Genomic DNA, 22991 nt, shown 5'->3' with positions numbered 1-22991 from the left:
CCACACTGAGCTCTGTGCTGACAGCTCAGAGCCTGGACCCTGCTTCGGATTCTGTGTCTCCCTCTCTCTCTGCCACTCCCCCGCTCACCCTCTTTCTCTCTCTGTCTCTCAAGACTGAATAAACAGTAAAAAAAAAATTGTTTTAAACCTGGTTCTTGCTTAGGACTGAAAAATCTTAGATATTCCAATGGCTATGACGCTTCAAAGGGTCACAATGTGTAAATAGATAAGCAGTATACCTATGTCACTAAAATTTCACAGATGAGAAGGGGAGAAGTGATTAAGGAAAAAAACGTCTAAAAGGGATCCCTAGGAAAGAGATAATAGAGAAAGCTTCAGAAGCTGATGTACCTGTGTGGCTCAGTCGGTTAAATATCTGACTTTTGATTGTAGCTCAGGTCATGATCCCATGGTTTGTGAGTTCAAGCCCTGCATCAGACTCTGCGCTGACAAGTGCAGAGCTTGCTTGGGATTCTCTCTCTCACTTTCTCTCTCTGTCCCTCCTCACCCACATTCTCTCTCTCTCTCTCTCTCTCTCTCTTTCTCTCAAAATAAATAAATTGTTTTTAAAAAGCTTGAGAAATAGTAATTTAAGCTGATAATGGAAATCTACAATTTAAGAAGAACCTTAATCATGGATAACACGCAGCACGTTTTCACACAGGAGGGATGCTGTAAATTGGGGTCTCCCCATCCTCAACTTGTTTCTTTATTTGGCTAGCATTCATATGCTTCTACATTAATGATCATTCATCAGGTAAATATTAATGAACATGAGCATTTAAGATTATTCTAAATTGTAATAGAAAGGTTATATTGTTATTAAGGAAAGGAGAACTCTGGAATTTGGCAATATTTACACTCTTAGACATTAAGGCACAATTCGACCCTTGCTTAAATAGATTGCCAAATACTATCTGGATAATTGGATATTTACTAAGAGTTAGCACTTACATCCCTTCCAGGTTCACCAGCTGCACCAGCCAGACCAGGAAGACCCTGGGGTCCAGGAGCACCACGTTCTCCATTGTGCCCAGGAGATCCTGGTTTCCCACTTTCACCCTGTGCACAAAGAAATCAAAGACATTTTGTTTTCTTATTTTATCTTAAGCAATCAATCAATATAATGTTATGAGATGTCCTTATTTTTCAAGGAAAAACTTTGTTTTATTAAAATTCTGTTGATTTTTTTCCTAAAACTATCCCCACCATTGAGGAAAAGCCGTGGGGAAGCAAGTTTCCTGCATTTTCCACATTGCCCAGTGACTCTGGATACCAAACAGCTAAGTAATTACATGGTTATATTATTCAGAATACATCCCAATATGAGATGTATAAATAGACATAACCATTGTAAGAAAAAAATGATTAACCATCATGAAATTATAGGTTTATAACAACCATTAGAATTAGGTTATTTTGGACATTTGCTCTATCTAAAGAATATACATTTATCAGATATGTTCTTATAAATTGAATCCGCTTAAATGTTATATCTGAACTTCATTACAATATTATATGACATTTTACTTAAAGAGGTACTCAAAGTGTCAAAATGTGAGCCCTAATAATACTGAATTATATTACCCCATTTTTAAATGGGTATTTAAGATGCTAAGCACTAGGAGTGCAAAATAAATTGAGTTGATGGAAAAATGGTATTAATTAAAGGCTTTCATAGATCTATAAACTATTTCCCTCTTCAAAACTGACAGTCAGCAAACGAAAGAATGCTCACAAATCTGATAGAAGTATTTAAGGTGGCAAGATATTTTCTGTGATATCAACTTATTTGTGTTTACGTTCAAGGCTGCCCTATGATGTGTGTTGTTTTTGTGTTCTGCAGCCTTTTAATAATATGAAAAGATCAAGAATTTGCTTCTATGAGAGGAAAATTTGCTCATTACATACTTATTATGGTTAAGCAATCTCCAAAGGCTACCAAAGGAAACCAGAGTCGCGTAAGAGATGGCCACACTCACCTTGACACCCTGCGGGCCTGGGTTTCCCCTGGGACCTGGTATGCCTGGTGGTCCTGCAAGACCCCTCGCTCCCGTAATCCCGGCAATGCCAAGTGGGCCTGGAGCTCCCTGTTGAGCAAATAATAAAGCCTTAGTTCTTGTGTGACTATGTTTTCCTCTACTGAATTCGTCATTACAAAGAAAACAGTATTTTCAATCAAGAAAGCAACGAAACCACTCACCGGGGGGCCCTGGGCGCCAGGAGATCCCTTCTCACCAGGCTGGCCAGCATCACCTTTGGGTCCAGACACTCCAGGGCTTCCAGGAGCACCACTGCTACCAGGTGGACCAGGGGGCCCATCCTTGCCTGGAGTACCGCTGGGGCCTGGGGGGCCTGGGTTCCCCTACAAAGAAAATTTTGAAACTTGAGTATTTTCTAATGAAAAAGTGGATTTGTCTTCCCTCTCACATTTTATATGGGACTGAATACAGAAAAGTCACAAAGGGTAGGTTTCTCATTCTGGGCATATATGAATGTTCTTCATGGAATAAAGAAAACATATTTTAAAAAATACTTACATTATTACCAGGAGGACCAGGAGGACCACGACCACCGGGGAAGCCAGCAGCACCCTGGGAAATGAGAATATGTTTGTGAATTTCAGAAGTTAAGGAGAATGACTAACAAACTGCTAAAAACAAATATCAAGTGTGAGAAACGTGCTAGGTTCTGCATTATAGTTTTTACACCCTCTACAGGGATCTAGTGCTTTCAATGCAGTTTTTATACAGATTGATATTAATTCTAGCTTTTCAATAAGAGTTTAGAGAATGCCAGTTTAAGAGAATCAATACTTACGGGACCACCAGGACTGCCACGTTCACCTTTGACACCCTGGGGACCAGGGGGACCCTATATGGAATAGAGGTAGACACGGTTGATCAGAATAGCACCAAAATCAAAATTTCGCAGAAGCATTAGGTCTTTGAAAAACACTAACTCTACTTATAATGATAATCATTTTGCAGCGTGAACCCGTATCAAGTCATTGCGTGGTACACCTTAAACTGGCACATTGCAATTTGTCAATTATATCTAAATAAAACTGTGGAAAAAAGCTACAGCAGACCTACAAATGAACAAACAAACGCAAATCAACAAGACAGTAACCACGAGGTGGTTAAAGCAACTTGATTGAGGCTGTTGGAGCCAAGCTTCAAACTCCGAACTATATTCCAAGGAAGACTATAAGCTTGTCACCATGAGAATCTCCTTCAGTACGAAGTATTAGACTATCCAGGAACCTGAGGGTTTTCTATTCAAAAGCTCACTGAAGGAGAATACTCACAGCGGGCCCAGAACCTCCGGGGGGCCCTGCGACTCCAGGGGGGCCTCCTTCACCTTTCTCACCAGGAGCACCTCTTTCTCCTTTAGCACCGGGCTCACCATTCTGTCCCTGCATTCAGAAATGACAAGCACTTGTGAGCTGACACCCTTCACAATACACTTGGCCTATCATACTCTTTCTTCAGAAAATAGAATTGGAAGAGATGGTGAAATAGAATTGGAAGAGAAGGTTTTTTGAAGACATGGCAAAACAAAGCCGATCAAAATACTTCCATGATAAAAGTATCAAGAAAATGTTAAGATGTATGTTATTTGTCCTAAGGGAGAAAGTCTTTCCAAGGATTATGCTTTATAAATAAGCACCCCTAAATTCATTTGAGAAAGATAAGGTTTAGAGCGAATTTTAATTAGTATCATTTTATAATAGAATAACTTTAAAAATTTTCAGAGTGTTTTAAAATCTAGGGTATCTTGGGAGCCTCCTTGATGAGGCATAAAGGCAGGGAAGGTATTTTTATCTCCATCTTTTAAAGAGTATGAATGAAGTAAAAAACAAAAAGGGGTGGGCAAAAGAACGCTATAGGGAAGGACCAGCTGAGGCTTGACTAGAATCCAGATTCAAATGTGTGTTTTCCAGCAAGAGAGTGATTCTGGGCTATGTGACTCATATGTGTTCATACTTACAGGAGCACCAGGGAAGCCAGCAGGTCCTGGAGGCCCATGTTCACCTCTCTCACCCTGAAGTGAAAAATATTCTCATTGGTCACAGTGAAGACATCTTTCCAAAGGGACAATGCTGTATCACCCTCTGTATCATCTTATCTTTCCTTCAAGCAGGAAGTATGCCAAGCTAGCTGACATGGTTTAACTTGTGAAGACTTTTCCATTTCTCAACAACATTAGGAGTGGACAACACCAAAACCTTGGATTCTTTCTGCCTCTGATTGTTTTACTATTTGCAAGAAAAATAATTTGAGAATTTTGAAGTGTAATCACAGAACTTCTAAACAATGGAAGTATTTAAAAATGTAGTAAAAGAGTTAATTGATAAATCGATTAATTAATTAAAACCATTTAGTATATATCTGTCCTGAGTTGCAAACTCTGAAGGTAGAGAATTTTAGATCTAGAAGGTGCCTCAGGCAACAATCCTGTAGGCTTGAGAAATACTTATTTACAAATGTATATTACTTGTGAGTTTTTTATATTTTTTCCAGGATTATTTCGGAGAGAAAGTGTGATTTAAAACTGTCTCTTGTGAATTTTAGATTTAAGGACTTTGGCCTTCCTTGGCATGTCGTATGATTCCTAAGAAAACGGTATCCCGCCGTTGAGATTCAGGGGCCCGGGGCAGAATTGCCAAAGAAGCAAGCCCACATAGCTGCCTGCCCGTGTGGGGTTAACAAGCACACTGAAGATGTCTTTAACACTTACGGGGCCACCACGAGGACCAGCTATACCCGGAAGTCCAGGGGCACCACCTTCACCCTGAAAACAAGAGGGAAAAAATATTGCCTTGCATCCAAAAAACCAAGGATATTTTCTTTTTGTTTATAGGATATTAAGTGTTACCTTATCTCCAGGCTGGCCAGCTGGGCCAGGAGGACCAATGGGACCAGTAGGACCCTGGAGAAAATAGAAATACATTTTTAATTTTAAAGATAAAAAGCATCCTTTTTCCTGTTAATCAAACAGAGAGAATATAGACATAACATTCATCTACTGAACCAGATAGTAGGACTTTTTTTTATGACTCCAATGATATGCTTCACTTGGAGTGTAAATACTGCAGACCTTAATAAATATAAGATTCTCTGGAGATGCCTCTAAAAGACTGTAAGATTCAGTGACCATTTATTGATTCATTTTTCTTTCCACTGCAGAAGATAAATGATGTGCTGTAAGATCTTACAGTAATCTCTTTTTAAAATTAAGGTACATTGCCTTATACAACTGCTTGATAATCCAAAATGTTTAATTTAACTACTCAGAGTATAAATACACATATTAAAGTTTTCAGATTGACATTTTCAAATATTGAAGTTTTACTCATGTTACATAAATGAGACACTAGTTTTTTCTTAATTGGATGATGGTTTACCCAAGTCTATTAAAAGTGAAATTTTTATGAACTTCTTTAAGGCAACTGTAGTAAATGTAACATCTATGTAATGACTTAATTATCGTGCTTATTTGCTGCAGTCTTCTACAATGTGTTTGCTAATGTGAATATAATTGATGGTAACTTTTTTTCATTTTGTTTGTTTTTAACCCCTATTTTGAAATAGTTATAGATTCCTGGGAGGTTGCAAAAGAATTTACAGGAAAATCCTGTGCACCTCTCTCCCAGCATCCCTCAATGTTAACATCTTACACAATCATCATACAGTATCAAAACCAAGAAACTGATGTTGGTATGATCTATAGAGCTTATTCAGGTTTCAGCAGTTTTTTTTTTTAATGTTTTATTTATTTGTGTGTGAGAGAGAGACAGATCATGAGCGAGGGAGGGGCAGAGAGAGAGCGGGACACAGAATCTGAAGCAGGCTCCAGGCTCTGAGCTGTCAGCACAGAGCCTGACGCAGGGCTCGAACCCACAAGTGGTGAGATCATGACCTGAGCTGAAGTCGGACGTTCAACCGGCTGAGCCACCCAGGCGCCCCCAGGTTTCAGCAGTTTTATATGCACTCACTTGTGAGGGTGGGTGTGCCTAAGCTCTACACAACTTTATGAAGTGCAGCCTTATACGACTACCACCATAATCAAGATACTCAAACGTACCATCACTGCAAAACTCCCTCACATCACCTCTTTTAGTCACACCCATCTTCCTCTCCCCTATTCTTAACTGCTGGCAATCACTAATTATGTTATTTCATAAGTGTTACATGGATGGAATCACACAGCGTGTATCCATTTGAGGTTGACTTTTTTTCACTCACCATGGTGTCCTTGAGGTCTATATAAGTTGTTGCATGGATGACTAGTTCATTCCTTTTTATTGCTAAGTAGCAGTCCATGGTATGACTATACCACAGAATTATAATTTTCATAAAATCATAAGCAGTATTGATTATCTTGGATTTTAGTGAGTCACTATGACTTTAGTTTGTAAGTAACCTTTATCACAATTTTGAGATTTTTCTATTCTCAGGTCACTATTGAACTATCAGCTAATGATAGATATAAAACAGAAATTTTAACAGTCAAGTCATTTGGGCCTTCCTAATGGCCAGAAAATGGCAAAACATGGTATAAGTTATCATGATGAGTTCTTAGAGCAAATATAGGTTGAGGAGAGGAACTATTCCTTGTCACATACGGGTAAATCTTATTTTTCCCCAGTGCGAATACTCACCCTTGGACCATCTTTCCCTGGAGCACCATCAGTACCTGAACTGCCTGGTTCACCCTGTCAAATAAAAGCCAATGTCATCCCATTAGAAGCATCCTCAATGAAAATCTGTCAAGAAGAAGAGCAACCCTTAAGGTCTGCTGTGATGTATAGTAGGTGTTCTGATTAATAGTCGCCCTGGCAATACATCTCAATTTTCATTTACTATTAAAACGGTAACATTAGTTTTGAAAAGAGGTTACTTTACAACAATGTTTCTTTCCTTCAAACTATGAAGTCTGTTTCATGACATAATTTACAGCAGATATGTCGGTACCTTGTCACCCTTGGGACCAGGGCCTCCAGGACCTCCTCTTTCTCCAGGCATCCCTTGCAGACCAGGAGTCCCAGCAGCGCCAGGTGGCCCAGGGGGACCAGCAGGCCCCTGAAATTAAGGGACAAATAGTAAACCAGAAGAAGGAGATAGAGTGCATTTTGTGAAATCTAGGTAAAATGAACGATGTAGAGTTACCTTTCCTCCTTCGGGACCAGGGGGGCCAGCTCCACCTCTCGGTCCAGCGGGCCCCAAGGCTCCAGGGGGCCCACGTTCACCGGGGGCACCGGAATCACCCTGTGGGAGGAAAATGGAATAGCTCTGTTAGAAAGCCCAATGCTAAAAACCAAACCAAACCACCCTGAATTGTATTATTCTGATGCACACCGCTCGCTTCTTACTTATTTTACTTACTTATTTTTGAACAATATGGAAATTTTTATAGTTACAAAAAGACATTTGATCAACTGAATGAGAAATGGAAACCAAAAAAGAGTCTGTGTCAACGAGGTAACTTTGATTCCTGATCTGATGAGCTTGCTCTGAAAATGTTCTTATTATTTTTTTCACAAGGGCGAATATTTAATAAAGTTTTTCTACCAAAACAGTTTTCCTCTGCAGAATCAATGCACTGGAAAGATTTTTCTTTTGCAACTTCAGGCCCTTAGTTGCTTCTGTAGCATTTATTCATGTCAGAAAATTTGATTTTCCAGATGAAGCAAATCTAATATACTAGAAATGTCTTGAGTTACCCAGAATGTATTCACCAAATATTTGCAATGTTGTGCTTCTAAAAAAAAAAGACCATTTCGCTTGATATACTAAAAATGAATCACTAATCAATTGCTCTATAACAGGCTGACGAAATTAGAAAGTAAATAGAGATATTTACCTTGCCTCCTGGAGTTCCAGGTGAACCAGCTTCACCCTTTGGACCCTAGAAGATTGGCATTATATGATTAGGCCTATATCAGAATGCATGTTACACGAATGTAAGTAAAGTACGCATTTGATTTGGTTGCATTTTGTACAATTTGTTAAATCTTGAGCTATGTAGTCTTTCTTTTATTTTATGGTAAAATTGAAACTTTCCATGTGATAGCTATGATTAAGTAATTTTTGTTTGTTTTGTTAATGAATATTTAAAAGCTTAATGTTAAAACTCAGAAACCGTGGCATGAGAAAATGCAAAAGTTAATAACTGATAAATGATTATGATTTATTCTTTTGGTTTCTGAGTTTTGAGAAAAAGGCATGCAACTTACTGGTTCTCCAGGTTTTCCATTTTCTCCTGGAGGTCCACTGGTTCCTGGTAAGCCCTACAAGGGATCATATTTGTATTGCGTAATCACTTCAAACACTGCTTACAGAAAAGCTTCTCATATGTATGCTTCTGCAAGGTATTCAAAATGGTTTTAGCCATCTTTTTAAGGCTAGGATATTTGTGGCTCTCAAAATTCAATGGCAGAGATGTGACAATCATATCTTCCAAACTTATGTTTATCTCCCTCTAATTTTTCCCTGCATATAAAAATGAATTAATGAGTATGGTGAAATGGATTTAGCTATGTGAACTTAAATTATGATAAAATTAAGTATAAGCATAAAGAATTATGCATACTTAGGGGCACCTGGGTGGCTCAGTCGGTTAAGCATCTGACTTTGGCTCAGGTCATGATCTCGTGGTTTGTGAGTTTGAGCCCTGCGTCGGGCTCTGTGCTGACAGCTCAGAGCCTGGAGCCTGCTTCAGATTCTGTGTCTCCCTCTCTCTCTGCCCCTCTCCCGTCACACTCTGTCTCTCTCTCTCTCTCTCAAAAATAAATAAACATTAAAAAATATTTAAAAAAAGAATTATGCATTCTTAATTAAAAAAAATTAATTCTGGAATAGACATGGAAGTTTTGCCTGTCTATTAACATTGGCTGTCATTTTATTTCAAGGTGGAAAACAGACCCACACATCTTCAGATGTATTACAATCTAGTAGTGTCACAAAAAAATAACTCAATTAGCTCAACAAAGATGTAGCTCTCAAGGAAAAGTACTGAATTGTCTGGTTAAAGCAGGAGCCGAGTGATATTTAAATAACAAGTTCTTACTTGTAATCCTTGTGGACCAGGGGGTCCTACATCTCCTTTGTCACCAGCTGGCCCCTAATGTAGAAAGATATAATGAGAAGTTCTATTACAAAATACCCTTTCATATTTAGCGGACACAGTTTTCCTTTCAACAGGCTCATTACTTAATTTAAAACTTAATGGAGGGAAGCAGGCCAGAGTCTGCTCTGCGGAACTGATGCAAAGGAGACATGTAATCTAATCTTTACTTCTAGTCCCTCAGCATTCAGCTAGCTAAGTAACCAAACTTCATAACTGCTCTGGTGAACTAGAGTGATGTAGTTAGTGTCAAAGATTATACAATTCCTGCGGTCTTTTTCCCGCCCCACTCCCACTCACTTCCTTCACCTTCTGCGAGTGAACTTACGGTAGGTCCTGGGGGGCCCTGAGGTCCAGTTTCACCATTTTTCCCAGCAGGACCCTAAAAAATCAAGCAGTTAGGGAAGAGGTCACAGAGATAATAGAACTCATAGGTTGGAGATGAATGCATCGATAGAAAGTTGGAAAAAAGTTAATGAAAGCTACATACCTGAGGGCCAGGACCTCCAGGACCACCTCGTTCTCCATTCTTGCCTGGTGCACCCTAAAGAAGTGGCCAGGTGTTAATAATTCTCAAAAAGAAATCATTCATTGTCTTGTTCCCTTTTATTTTTGATCTGCCTCTTCCACACACACATACATACATCCATAACCAAAAACAACTTTCCAGAACTTGATTTCCATAAATTTGCCACTCTTCCCCCAGAACCCCCTTCCCCCCCAAAAGAAAGAAAGAAACAAGCAAAGAAAGAAAGAAAGAAAGAAAGAAAGAAAGAAAGAAAGAAAACCCCACAAAGCTCCCTGTCTCACATGGTATTTTGATTTTCATATATTCTTCTGTGCTTTGAAGTGAAGATCACATTTTGGCCATCTCCACACTCCCATATGGAAAGTAAAAGCCTTCTGTCAAATATTTATTGAAGAAATAAAGGAAGGAACTCACATCATTTCCTTTAGGACCAGGGAAACCCATGACGCCAGGCTGACCTCGGGGACCAGATGGGCCTGGAGGACCTGGTCGGCCACTTTCTCCTTGACTTCCCTAATGAGAAAAAAATTACATTAATAGAGGTTTGATAAAGATCTCATCAAAATATACAATATACATATAAAGGCAATACAATATACATCAAGGCTAGGCCAAACTGTGCATTCCATTATTCACTGGGCTTATAAAACGAGATGTCAAAATGTACATACGGGAGGTCCTGGTTTCCCATCACTTCCTGGTCCTCCTGGGCTTCCAGGCATGCCCTAAATTGAAGAAGTCAGTCAGTCAGGTGATTTAAAAAGGATAATTAAAAAATATATATAACCATCTGTAAAATTCTGAGATTTCGTGTGCAGCCTTTTATTCGCACACATTTTTCTGCCTATAAAGTGTCTCAGTCAAGTGCTCTATTTTCCGTTTTTCTTCCATCAATTCTAACCTTAAGTTATCTTAAGAGTATTTTGCTTTGTTTTGAGGCTATAAAAGTACAGTTTGCTTTGATTTGCCTTTAATCCTTTCTTTGCCTTTCTTCTTACTAAATGGCTGTGTCAATCAAATGAGTGTTTCTCTGTACCCTTATTCCTGGACCTCCAGGGACACCATCTCGGCCAGGTTCTCCAGGAGCTCCTCTGGGCCCTGCAGGGCCTGGACCACCACGCTCCCCAGCGGGGCCCTAAGAGGTGAGATAAATCAGCAAATATGTAAAAGAACTTTTATTGACCTGGACATTGACCATATTTAGGTGTTATAACTAGAACACTTCCTTTTGTCTCTTAAAGAGAGTTGGTATGCTGCTTACATGCCCTGTATAAAATCACTGTTATCTATTAGCTTGGATGATCATAGTGGGAATATTTGGAGGCAACTTTGATGCACATCACATGCCAGCAATATTCAGTGGGCATAGCGACATATTTCTGTGCATATAAAGTCAAATATCTTTGATGTTGTAAAGTCATATTTGTATAGCACTTTAGGGTTTTCAAAGAACTTTCAGGCATTTTAATTTCTCTTATTCTTGCAATCATACTGAAATAAATGATTCTCAGATAACCTCAAGAATTCTCATAGAAGTTAAGTGATTTGCTTTAGTTACAAAGCTAGGAGAACGGCTGAGCCGGGCTGCAATCATTGTTTTATATTGGGAATTTTTATTATTTTTAAAGTCTAATATATTTCTTTCAGATATTTAGGTTTCAGTTAATGGGGAACTGTACGGAAGAATATAACTATTTGTAGTAGCAGCACTTACAAAATAGAAAATAAATTATCTACCTTTTCTCCTGGAAGGCCGTTCGCTCCAGCAGGTCCTCGGAACCCAGGAGCACCCTGGAAATAGTGACAGGCAAATGTTTCAGCCCAAAGCATTAAAAATTTTTCACAGTTTTTGAGTAGCAATATCTTCCCATATTACACAATGCTTCAAAACCAGTATTTGAGAGGGGCGCCTGGGTGGCGCAGTCGGTTAAGCGTCCGACTTCAGCCAGGTCACAATCTCGCGGTCCGTGAGTTCGAGCCCCGCGTCGGGCTCTGGGCTGATGGCTCGGAGCCTGGAGCCTGTTTCAGATTCTGTGTCTCCCTCTCTCTCTGCCCCTCCCCCGTTCATGCTCTGTCTCTCTCTGTCCCAAAAATAAATAAACGTTGAAAAAAAAAAAAAAAAACAGTATTTGAGATAGAGTACCCGAGAAAAATCACGGTTGTCTCACCATGAAGGTGAAATTCTATGTGGATGATAGTGATGTTGTTCTCCTTTTAGATGTTCCTGGGAAACATACCCTTTCTCCTGCTGCTCCCGGAAGTCCATTTGCACCAGGTTCTCCAGGCGAACCATCTTTGCCGTCTTCACCTTTAGGCCCTGGGATACCTGGAGAACCAGCTTCACCCTATGAGGGGATATCACCAAAGGGATAATTTGGTTGCTCAATTTTCATCCAAAGTAAGAAATAACCAGTTCCGTTGGGGAAATACTTACACGTTCACCACGTGGCCCTGGCTCTCCTTTGGCACCGTTTTTACCAGGTTCACCCTAGTGACACAAAATCTTGGTGTGAAAACAGGGAGAGTAGACTAAGCAAGTCAGCAGCAGCAACGGCTGATCCAATTATAAAACCGGGGTGAAACCAACATAAATTCAGCTGAACAAGTACAAAAAGTCTGCTGTTTGTATTTTTGTTGGGGGAGTTAAACCACACCTGTCAGGCAATGAAGGAAAAATAGGCAACTTACTGCAGCACCTCGCTGTCCAGGAGCACCATTGGTTCCAGATGGTCCAGGAGGACCCCGGGCTCCTATCAGTCCAGGAGCTCCAGGGATGCCAGCAGGACCCTAAAAATAGCCGAGGGACACTAATATTAGTCAAACTTGAACTTTCTTTTCTGAATAGCGAACTTAAACATTGCAAATGTCTTCTCACGCAAAATGCAAGGGAGGCCAATAATGTGTGCGGATGAAATGAGAGTGAGGGGTGAGGGCACCTTACCATTTCGCCTTTACCACCAGGACTACCGTTGGTCCCAGGAGGGCCCTAGAGGGGAAAAATAGCATAATAAAAATAATGCAAATAGTGAATATACATTTGTAAAGTAAATATATTGGTGGGTGTTGTGCTTTATAGATAGAGACTTGGTGATTCCTCGTGATTCCTCCAACTACAGCACAACACATAAAATGTAGGCAAAAGAATTATCATAATCTGAATAAATTAAAGATCATATGTATATGGTCTAAATTATTAAATCATATATAGAACGGTTTTTAATACTGTTTCTTCTCTGAAGTTCTGTAATTGGTGATTAGTTGGGGCACATTCTTTGAAGTATCTGATAACTCGACATCCTCAACTTCACTTAGTCGTATAAACAGATAATTCATAAATTCTAGAAGAGCTTAAACCTCAAAAGACATGATTTTTTAGCACTAATCCAATCAGTATTTATCACAGTAAAGTCATTTCAGAGGACCAAGCAACATTTTTTTCTCAAAAAAATATTTTAATTGATAGCAACATTAAAACATATGGTTCCATGAAATGAGTGTAGCAACTCTTCACAATGGCTGTATTTGTTACTTACAGGAGGACCTGGAGCACCAGCGTGTCCCTGAGGTCCTGGTTCTCCTCTTTGTCCAGGGGAGCCACTTGAACCAGGAGATCCTGCAGGTCCAACTTCACCCTAGGGGATAAACCCCGAGTAGTCATTTTCTCTTGCCATTTCTAATCACTAAGCTAGTTCAAACCCATCTCCCAAAGGCTGGGGTAGCAGGACAATACACTTTATCACAAGCAAGGAATCCTGAATCACAAAGGCGGAGAAAAATGGTAACTATGTGTGTGACTATGTTATCTGCTTTCTAGAAAGAGGCTGGGGAAAGAGAAATATCAGAATAGTTGAATGCCAGGGATAAGCCTTTTTGGAATAAAAACATAAGGCTTTAAAAAGCTGAATCGGTAAAAATATATCTACTTGATGGGTAACAAAGAAAATATTATTTTCAAGAAGCAATCCAATGATTTTCTGTTGTCCTCTCCAAGATCTATTTTATATTCTATTATAGAAATATATGTTTACCTTAGCACCAGGGGAACCAGGGAATCCTGCAGTTCCAGGGGGACCAGGGGGACCCTGAAAAAAATTAAATACAATTTCAAGAGCTCTTGAGTAAACAAAATCTAACACTATCCCAACTAGTAAGTAATAAGTTAGCACATACACAGTACAGAAGACAATTATGCAGACAAAATAGTATTTGTCACTCTTGGATGAATATGATGTGGAGAAACAATGTGGTAAACTAGAGAGTAAAATCTTTCTGCCACAAATTCTGTGACTTTGTGCAATTTTCTTAGCCCAGGGCTCTCGTCCTCTTGTTTATAAAATAGAGGTAACATTATTATCTGTTTTGCAGGGCCCTTTTAATTGTCATGTCCAGTACTGGCTATTAACTGACTGTGTATGCACTATACAGATGTTAGTAATTGGCCAAGTATAATAGAAAGTATCAGAATTCTATTTATGGGTTCAGTCTCTTTACATTGTGTCTAGATTTTGTTTATGGAGTTAGGGTCAGTTTGAGTGAAATGTTTATAAACAGCGTTGAGCTTGGAGTCTACAGTTCATATTATTCCAACATTCCATACCATGTAATCTGTCATTACCCTGAGGCAACTCAGGGTTAGATCAAAAGTTACTTACTGGTTGTCCATCACTTCCGCGAGCACCATCATTACCTCGAGCCCCCTAAAAAGAGAAGTTTGTCTCAAATATCTTCTTAATTCTGAAAAGCTAGTCACAGATAATGTTCTGACTAAAATGCTGACTCCATTGTGTTGACTTTTCCTCCAGTGTATTCAAATCTGCTTACCAATTGTATATGTTTAGAGTCAAATTTTTAAAATTCTGATGCATACAGAGATGATATGATGTGGAAGAACTGGATTCTGCATTTAACAGAACTGAATGTGAATTAATGGTTCTAACAACATATGCAAAGATAACCCTTAAATTTTTTTTTTCAAAAGAGAGAATAACTATAAAACCCTTGTTTTTTTCCCTACCATTAAGACTAAAATTTTATGGAGGCGTCTTTAAGTGCTATTTTATAGAAAAGATTTTCCTGAAGATTGTCACAGCCTGAAAACTTGGCTGAGACCCTTATCTGTGACTCTGGGCTGGAACTGTGCAATGTGGGTGGCTATACTCACTGCGGCTCCGGGAAGTCCTGGCCGTCCTCTTTCACCAGGAGCTCCTCTTGGACCCTATAGAATAAGACAGAAACAATGGTGATACTTTAAACCTGACCTGTGTAAGAACAGCTGGAGAAGGAGTAAGGCAAGTTTAGTTTTAGATGCAGGTTAAGAAAATAAAACTGAAAATTCCATGAGAAATACAATTACCATGGGTCCAGGAGCTCCGTTTTCACCAGGCAGGCCATTTTCCCCCTAGAAATACGTAAAAATATGTTACCATTTTGTAGAACAGGGAGAGCAATTTATAGTTTTATGAAGTATTATGAAGAATATTACAGAACCTAAGAAAAAGATGTTTTCTTAGGTATGTTTTAGCAGTATCAAACTTTTGTTAGCATTTTATTTATCATAAATCCCAGTCAGCATTTTGAAAACTTGAGGATGAAACAGAAGTAATCAGTGAGTTACTCAGAGATGCACAATCATTTCTAATCTAGACAGTTCAAGTTATATGCTTTAATGGAAGCTTGAACAGACCATCTGAACTAGTCACTGTTATTCAGCTCCTAAAATACAAAATTCAGGTAAATTTCAGAAAAAGTTTACCCCAAAATCTAAATCTTAATTATAGCTATAACATTTAAATGAATTTGCTTATGAAAATGTGATTTTGTTTTGATTTACCTTTAATCCAGGAGCACCTGTTTCACCCTTTTCTCCATTTCGTCCATCAAAGCCCTAGGAAATGTATAAAAGTAGTAAAAATATTAAGATCTGTTAACTATCCAGAATGGTGGAAACCATTGAATTTTTCATAACTAGTTTTTACCACTCAGCACTATTTTCAACACTGACATAAATAATTTAAAGCTCTTTTAAATTGAAGACATTTGACATTGATTTTATAGTAAAAAATCTGAACTAATTAGCAAGTACAATTTAGTTCAATTAGGAAGTTGCCTTAACTATAGCAAATATCGGCTTCATAGATTTAATTATATTAAGTTGTTAGATTTGGGAGTCGGTTGGTTGAATGTACCTAATGCTTGCATAGAATAAAGTTGCTTGATTCAAGTGTAAATTACATTTACCAAGTCCATGAATAACATATAGTTCTCAATAATATATTTTCATTTTTTTCTGACAGTGATAAGAAAATTAAATATTTATTTCCCAAGCCTTTTCACACATTTAAAATTGGTCCCATTACTATCTGTAAAATAATTAGTTGGTTTGGTCAACAAAGTTGATGGACTTACAAAATCTAATCAACTGGTCGTCAAACATATATATATATATATATATATATATATATATATATATATTTGACACATACTCAATTGCCCAATAAAATTGGTTAGGCAAGTAAACACAGCGAAATGAAACAGTTTATAGTCAATTTAGAAACTCTACTTACTCTATGTCCTTTCATACCAGGGAATCCAGGCATGCCAGCTGGACCCTTCATACCCTAAAAATAAGGAATAGAAAAGTTAAGGAATTTTCAAACAGAATCACAATGAAGTAGTAAGATGTCTTCTATTTTTAAGTTTAATGCCATTTAATTATATCATAATTTTCAAGCTAAGATCACTGTGATTACTCCAACTATTTCTTTAGATGCTGAAGACTTACTGGAGGTCCGGGCAACCCTCGTTCTCCAGGTCGCCCAGGTCTTCCTGATTCCCCCTAGGTGGAGAAATAAAAAATACATAGGTGCTTGTGTAAGAGTAAACACATTGCAGCCAAGTAGCAAACCAATTACTTAGCTTTTTTCTCCCCAAAGACTCATGAAAGTGAAGCTAAGCATATGTTGTTAGGATAGCTTTCCTGGTAGAAGGAACGGGGAAGGCTTCTCCCGTCTCCATATGAACTTGTGAGTAATGCAGGCATTACTCTTCATTGAAACATTATGACTCTCTCTCAATCCACTGAGAAAAATTTGCCATTGGAAATTAAATGGGAAAGGAAGAATGGCACAACATTGAAGGTGCTTTTAAGTTTCCAAGTTCATAAAGTATTGATATCAGTTTCTCCATTACAAGAGGCAGAGAGTAGATACTTGTTTCTCCTCCAGTTGAGTGATATATTCACTGGATGGGCCCTCTTGACAGTGAAGAAGCACATGTAGGGGTTCTGTTAGTTTGGAATTCAAAATATGATGTATATATAGCTATACAAATACTATACGTTCAAAGATTAATATGAGCTAAAATGTCACTAGGATAGCAATGATTCTTTGAGTGAGGTTTTTCTGAGCCTAGTACACACCATATGCCACTTACGATATGCCAACTTGAATTTTGCCATATCCCCATTCAATCTTTAAAAACTTACATCTTTTCCAGCAGGACCAGATGGGCCTATAGCACCAGGGGGTCCTGGGGGGCCCTGAAAATAAGGAAATAAAATACAAATATATCTGTAGGTTGTTCTGTTATAATTTATGATTATATATTATGCGTTTTCCTCAAAGGAACCTCCTTTTAGGAAATTCTCTCAACAGTTTTCATTATGATAATGACACATTGAGTTAATATTACACCTATATTATATCAAGTTTTTACTCTCTAATGAACTTATTTTTAATAGGAATTAAAAATATCGCATACCTGTATTTTACATCACATGTAAGTATTTATACACCAATGTGCACTTTTACATTTTGTAAGAGATTGAATTTTTGATATCTAGGTATTTCCAAATATTTTGAAATATTAAACTAACTTCACCTCACTTGCTTGTTTACACAGCATGTTTTTTCGCAGGGCCCTATTAGATTGTGCTTATTTCTTTTAAAAATTTCTTTTAAAAATTGTATGTCTTCTGACATATCTGAGTAGATATTAAGGTGAACTGAGTGGCTACAGAAAAATTAAATCTATATTTAAGAGATAGAGGATTTGCATCCACACTAGGAGGGGAACTATTGTGGTGGCTAATTAGCCAGGGAATTCTTAGATAAATAGCAAGTATCCTTAAGAAATCTAAACCATTAAATGAGTCCAAAAGATCTTTGAAACCAGTTCAACTCTCATAAGAAAATATCAGTTATTATTTTAAAATTTGAGCTTAAATTCAATCTATACATTGTAGGACATTATAGTGATTATGTTTCAGAAAATGAAGCTGGTTTCTATGTAGAATTGTCAATTTCTTAAATGTAGATATAATTGTTACTTACTGCAGGACCAGCTTGCCCAGGTTCACCAGGGGGACCTTGGTATCCTGGAGAACCCTAATGAGTAGAATAATGTGTAAATATTTTAAAAGTAATGTAATATTCATACCAGACATTTATATCTTGAAGACAGTGTGAAATCAGGATTCGTGTAGGCAGTCAGTGAATTTTATTCCATTTTATAAATACTGAAACCAAAATTTTTCAGATTAGAATAAAGCATATTTATTCCATTCTATCCACTCCATTCCATTGAAATTGAATTGTTTTGAACTTGGAGCCATAACACATGCACATTAAGCCTATGACTTTGGATTCTGTGTTTCTCTCTCTCTCTCTCTCTCTCTGTCCCTTTCCCACTTGTGTGCTTTCTCTCTCTCTCAATCTCTCTCTCTCTCTCTCTCTCTCTCAAAAACAAACAAACAAACAAACAAACTTAAAAAAACATATAATTCTCCTTCTGGCTTTGAAAAGCCTATGGCTTAATTTTACAAAGGTTTTAATTGCTCGTAGTTATTGGTAGAACGGAATTACATATGAAATTCCAACATCTTTGAAGAAATGATAGTCTTTTGGATGTGATATCTGTACTTAATTGTGACTATGCATGCTGGAATGGTGAAATTACACCACGATCCGTGTTACCTTGATTTATATAATATGCATGAAAATAGAAAGCACTACTAATGGCTATACTTACTGGAGAGCCAGGATGACCAGATGTCCCAGGGGGACCAGGAGGGCCAGGGGGACCCTGGAATGTAAATTTGAGGGATAAATACAAAATAAATGCATCTGAAATACACTTTATTCAGGCATCAAAGAGATGCCTCTGTTTAGAAATGATACATTTAAAACAATGAGAATAGCATACCTTGTTATATGGTAACTATTCAAGGATATGATTAATTTTATTAGGTTTACAGTAGAGATATCACTAAAAACATCACTCTAAATGGAATTTCCACAGAATCAATAAAAATCATTGCTAAAATTATTGCTAATCCCTCCAAAAGGGGATTCAAAATCTGGAAAAATCCATGCAAAATGCTAAGAGAGTCCCTGCAATATTAAGATTAAACTGGTACTGGTGAAAGAAGCATTTTTTTTGCCTGCCAGCCCAACTCCCTGTGGAAAAATATTTATCTGCATACTGTAAATCCAAGTTTCTAAAACTAATGATGTAAATCAACCCAGAAGTTCTTAACTACGTCACTGAATTATGTTGATATGAAGGTCTAGATGTGTATTTGAGAATCATCATACATGGGACAATGATACATTACAATTATAACCAATCGATGTATCATTTCTCAGAAATACAGCTTACACTAGAAAACCTTCAGTTTTGTAGCATGCTGTATCTAAATACTGACACTAAAGATATAAAACTACAGGCATTAATTAAACTTTCTCTTGTAACCGCTTTTCTGGAATGTTAATAAGTAGTGTTTTCTTTTTAGTTTTTGTTTTTTAGTAAAAACTGTATATAGGATTGAAAAATGAATTCATAATTTCAATGTAGCTGAGTAAGACCAGGTATTTATATTGTTAATATAGTTCTCCATCTTGGGGTGTCTGGGCGGCTCAGTTGGTTAAGAATCCAACTTCAGCTCAGGTCATGATCTCAAGATTTGTGAGTTCAAACCCTGCATTGGGCTCTCTGCTGTCAGCTCAGAGCCTGGAGCCTACTTCGGATTCTGTGTCTCCCCCTTTCTCTTTCTGCCCCTCTCCCACTTGTGTTCTCTCTCTCTCTCTCCCTCTCTCAATAATAAATAAGTAAATAAACTTAAAAAAAATAGGTCTCCTTCTGGCTTTGAAAACCAAAAACAAAATTCACATTCCTCAAAACTTCAGAGATTTGTAAAATTCTCTTTTTATAACTTATATCAAATTTAAGGGTCTTTCCAAACTGGTCATTTGGATCTATTAGTTAAAATTTTGTCTTCTGTAGTTTTGGAAGTCACAAACGTGGTGTCTAATGATCCGGGGGGCAATCTTCCATAATCCCTGAAAATCCAGTGTCATGTTTCATTTACACTTACATACCTGTTACTGGCAGTAAAACCATAATCTTCCCCACGTTGCTTTTCCTGACAGCCTGTTCTACGATAAGGGTCATTTACCCGGGACACTATGCATCATGTCAAGGTGCCCAGGTTTCAGTGATTTTTTTCTATTTTCTTCTGTTAAAACTCTAGGTCATTTACATTCAGGGAAACCATTTGGGTTCAATGTGAATAGCTACCATTTGTAATAGAAGAACTTAAAGGCTCAATACATTCTGGAAATATTTGTATTAGATTTTAGGGTTTGAGGTAAGGCAGATTGTAATCTTGGACAATTCATCACTCGGACTGTCATCTAGAAGGGAGCATTTAACTGATGAAAGCTCATGAAAAGAAGATTCTGAACAATTTAGGGAGCAAAAGGGAAAATGAAAGGGAAAAATAACAAAACTGGGTTAAAATGAGGAAATACATGAGTCTGAGACCTAATCATGAAGGCAGGTGGGCCCCTGGTAGGAGTGCTTGTGTAAAGAAGGAAGGGGTGGCAAAACAGGCATGGGATGAAAGGGAGTGAGGAAAAAATGAGCGAGGATGGAAGGATTGTGATAATCCTACCATGTGCATTCCCAGCCTTAATGGAAAATGAGCTATTTTGTACAAGTATGCAATAATAATGTATTACTAGAAAAACAACCATTCAAGAATTAACAAACTGGAAGTGAAATAATGCTCTAAAATGCTGAGAAACATTTGTACATACAGCTGGCCCGGGGTAGCCTGCAATTCCTGCTCCTACTACTCCAGACTTGACATCGTATGATTCAAACTGGGGAGAATAGTTCTGCAGCAAAGAGAACAGATATGATCATTTTGACATATAGATTATAGTTGTTTCCAAAAGCATTTAGAAGAGGTGCATGTAACATCTATTATTCACTGATAAAAAGTTTCTGCATGCCAGAGGATGTGGTATGCATTATTTAATTATCTTGCTTATCCTGTCTGTAGCTTCAGATAGTAGATACCCTACAGAAATACTTGCTTATGTAATGCACAAATCTTTCAACTAACTCTATGCAATGTTGATTCCAAATAACTTGTTTCTATATGGTCTTACTCAAATTATTATTTCTAAGTGATATCTGCAGCATTAGAAACATAGGATCACAGACTATTTGAAAGCTGAAAGAGTCTTGAGATCATATAGTCTGATCTTCTCATTTTGAGCAGAAAAAATGGAGAAGTCAAATTACTTTACCAACATTTAATGATGCAAGTAAAATTTGCGTTGCCTGGCTTCTGGTTAGTATGCCTAACAAATTTACCCCCCAAGTAAACATCCCCATAGAAAATAGGCACAAGAATAATAGAAAAGCTCATGTGCTTATTGGATTTCTTTGCAGATTATTTTGTTTTGAATCCCAGGCCTACAAATGGGTTATGTTTGATACCAGGATAAGAATAAGTTAGATGGTATGCTTTGCTTTCTGTTGAATTGACTTATGTACAGCATTTTTTTTTTTTTGCACTCAGAGTGATTTGTGCATATGTGGTTTCTTATTTCTCCTAACCCCATGTAGCAGAAATCTTGTCTTATTTATTTGTTTTGGTTAGATGCTTTAAATGCAGAGGTAGTTGGTTGCCATGTTTTTCAGGAGGAGCAGGATGTGCTCTGAAGGCTTGGCAAGAGTAGCTGCATAAGCTTGAATAATTCTGTTGAAGTCAACAAGGAGTGTTTGCAGCTCTTCAACTGCTTTTTGTCCAAACCTTCAGAGGCTTCACCATTGAGGTTATGAATAGAATAAGGCACAGTTGCAGCAATTCCTAAACACTCTAGGTTAATTATTTTGGGAGTTAATGGCTCATTTCACAACCATAGTGATATATTATATGCCTGCTGAGAAGTTGGGAAATTTTGCAAAGATAATAGCAGCAGCATTGACATTATGAGGAAAAGTAAAATCTATGAAGCACTTAAAATACTGCTCCTCACTCATAAACACTAAATAAGGATTTGTTAAATACATAAAGTCAGATAATAGATATAAGGAATCCACAAAAGTGAGATGTAACATAGGCTAAAGAAAAGAAAATGAAGTAGGTAGTTTTAAAGGGGGAAAGAGGGGAGAATCTTTTTGTCCTGGAATTTATTACCTGAGGACCAGTAGGGCATGATTCACAGATTCCAGGGGGGCCAGGAGAACCAGGGGAACCTGGCTGTCCTGGAATACCAGGATCACCATTTCTCCCAGGAATACCAGGAGGGCCCTAAAAGAATCAGAGACAAAAACTCATAAAACAGTGCAAAATTCTAGTGATTCAGAATCATTATCGAATTGTAGCCTCTCTACTTTATAAGATGAGGAATCAATATACGTGCTACATATTTTCTTGCGAATTCATACACTTTTATCTAAATCATGTGAATAATTTCAGTATGATTTATTTCTTTGTATATTGACGTATATTTTATTTTTCAAACTGATATTGGGGATGAAGACATTATTAAAGTTTGGGAAACTTAAATATTCACATGTACAATTATGGATTCTCTGTTTGCCTTCTTTTGTGTCATTTAAATATATGGTAGTAAAGGAAATATCTGAATGATGAAAGCTCAAATATGAAAAGGCTGTTAGAAGAAGAAGAAGAAAAAAAAAAAGCAAACTACTTAAGGAACTCATTTCAGTCCCCTGAAGAATGTTTACTTACTGGATCTCCCTTAGGGCCTTGAGGTCCATGACCATTAGGAGGGCGAGGAGGCTAATAAATGGAAAAGATACATATTAAATAAGACATAAGAACATCTTTCCCACGAAGTGTGCCCCAGTTTGCATATTTATTTCTTATCCCAATCACATCCAATCCCTAGTTTTAAGCCAGAATGTTCAGCTTTTACTTGTAATACCAACATGATTGTTTGGCAGACATTACTTTCTTTTCCTTTCAGGCTCCTATGATATAGGAACTGTTCATGTATTGAAACACAAATCT

General features: G+C 37.7%; 1 protein-coding gene across 1 annotated transcript in view; it reads right to left on the bottom strand.

The window, feature by feature from the left end:
• COL3A1 (collagen type III alpha 1 chain) overlaps window positions 1-22991 on the bottom strand; it is a 41483-nt gene that overhangs the window by 7259 nt on the left and 11233 nt on the right. Inside the window, exons 3-41 of the mRNA XM_025912238.2 lie at window positions 22710-22760; window positions 22152-22265; window positions 20758-20838; window positions 18689-18742; window positions 17992-18045; window positions 17145-17198; window positions 16443-16496; window positions 16225-16278; window positions 15492-15545; window positions 15015-15059; window positions 14823-14876; window positions 14314-14358; window positions 13690-13743; window positions 13195-13293; window positions 12603-12647; window positions 12350-12448; window positions 12096-12149; window positions 11899-12006; window positions 11399-11452; window positions 10698-10796; window positions 10333-10386; window positions 10076-10174; window positions 9623-9676; window positions 9461-9514; window positions 9076-9129; window positions 8243-8296; window positions 7870-7914; window positions 7176-7274; window positions 6981-7088; window positions 6668-6721; window positions 4882-4935; window positions 4744-4797; window positions 3994-4047; window positions 3311-3418; window positions 2821-2874; window positions 2541-2594; window positions 2204-2365; window positions 1983-2090; window positions 955-1062 (exon numbers count right to left, since the gene is read on the bottom strand). Of these exons, the coding sequence (XP_025768023.1) occupies window positions 955-1062; window positions 1983-2090; window positions 2204-2365; window positions 2541-2594; window positions 2821-2874; window positions 3311-3418; window positions 3994-4047; window positions 4744-4797; window positions 4882-4935; window positions 6668-6721; window positions 6981-7088; window positions 7176-7274; window positions 7870-7914; window positions 8243-8296; window positions 9076-9129; window positions 9461-9514; window positions 9623-9676; window positions 10076-10174; window positions 10333-10386; window positions 10698-10796; window positions 11399-11452; window positions 11899-12006; window positions 12096-12149; window positions 12350-12448; window positions 12603-12647; window positions 13195-13293; window positions 13690-13743; window positions 14314-14358; window positions 14823-14876; window positions 15015-15059; window positions 15492-15545; window positions 16225-16278; window positions 16443-16496; window positions 17145-17198; window positions 17992-18045; window positions 18689-18742; window positions 20758-20838; window positions 22152-22265; window positions 22710-22760 (2757 nt within the window). The remainder of the gene's footprint in view (window positions 1-954; window positions 1063-1982; window positions 2091-2203; window positions 2366-2540; window positions 2595-2820; window positions 2875-3310; window positions 3419-3993; window positions 4048-4743; window positions 4798-4881; window positions 4936-6667; window positions 6722-6980; window positions 7089-7175; window positions 7275-7869; window positions 7915-8242; window positions 8297-9075; window positions 9130-9460; window positions 9515-9622; window positions 9677-10075; window positions 10175-10332; window positions 10387-10697; window positions 10797-11398; window positions 11453-11898; window positions 12007-12095; window positions 12150-12349; window positions 12449-12602; window positions 12648-13194; window positions 13294-13689; window positions 13744-14313; window positions 14359-14822; window positions 14877-15014; window positions 15060-15491; window positions 15546-16224; window positions 16279-16442; window positions 16497-17144; window positions 17199-17991; window positions 18046-18688; window positions 18743-20757; window positions 20839-22151; window positions 22266-22709; window positions 22761-22991) is intronic.

Source organism: Puma concolor, chromosome C1, assembly GCF_028749965.1.
Source record: "Puma concolor isolate L17-30 chromosome C1, mPumCon1.1.hap2, whole genome shotgun sequence".
Classification (NCBI taxonomy): domain Eukaryota; kingdom Metazoa; phylum Chordata; class Mammalia; order Carnivora; family Felidae; genus Puma; species Puma concolor.
The sequence above is the reverse complement of the archived record's forward strand: the minus strand, read 5'-3'. Positions and strand labels throughout refer to the sequence as shown.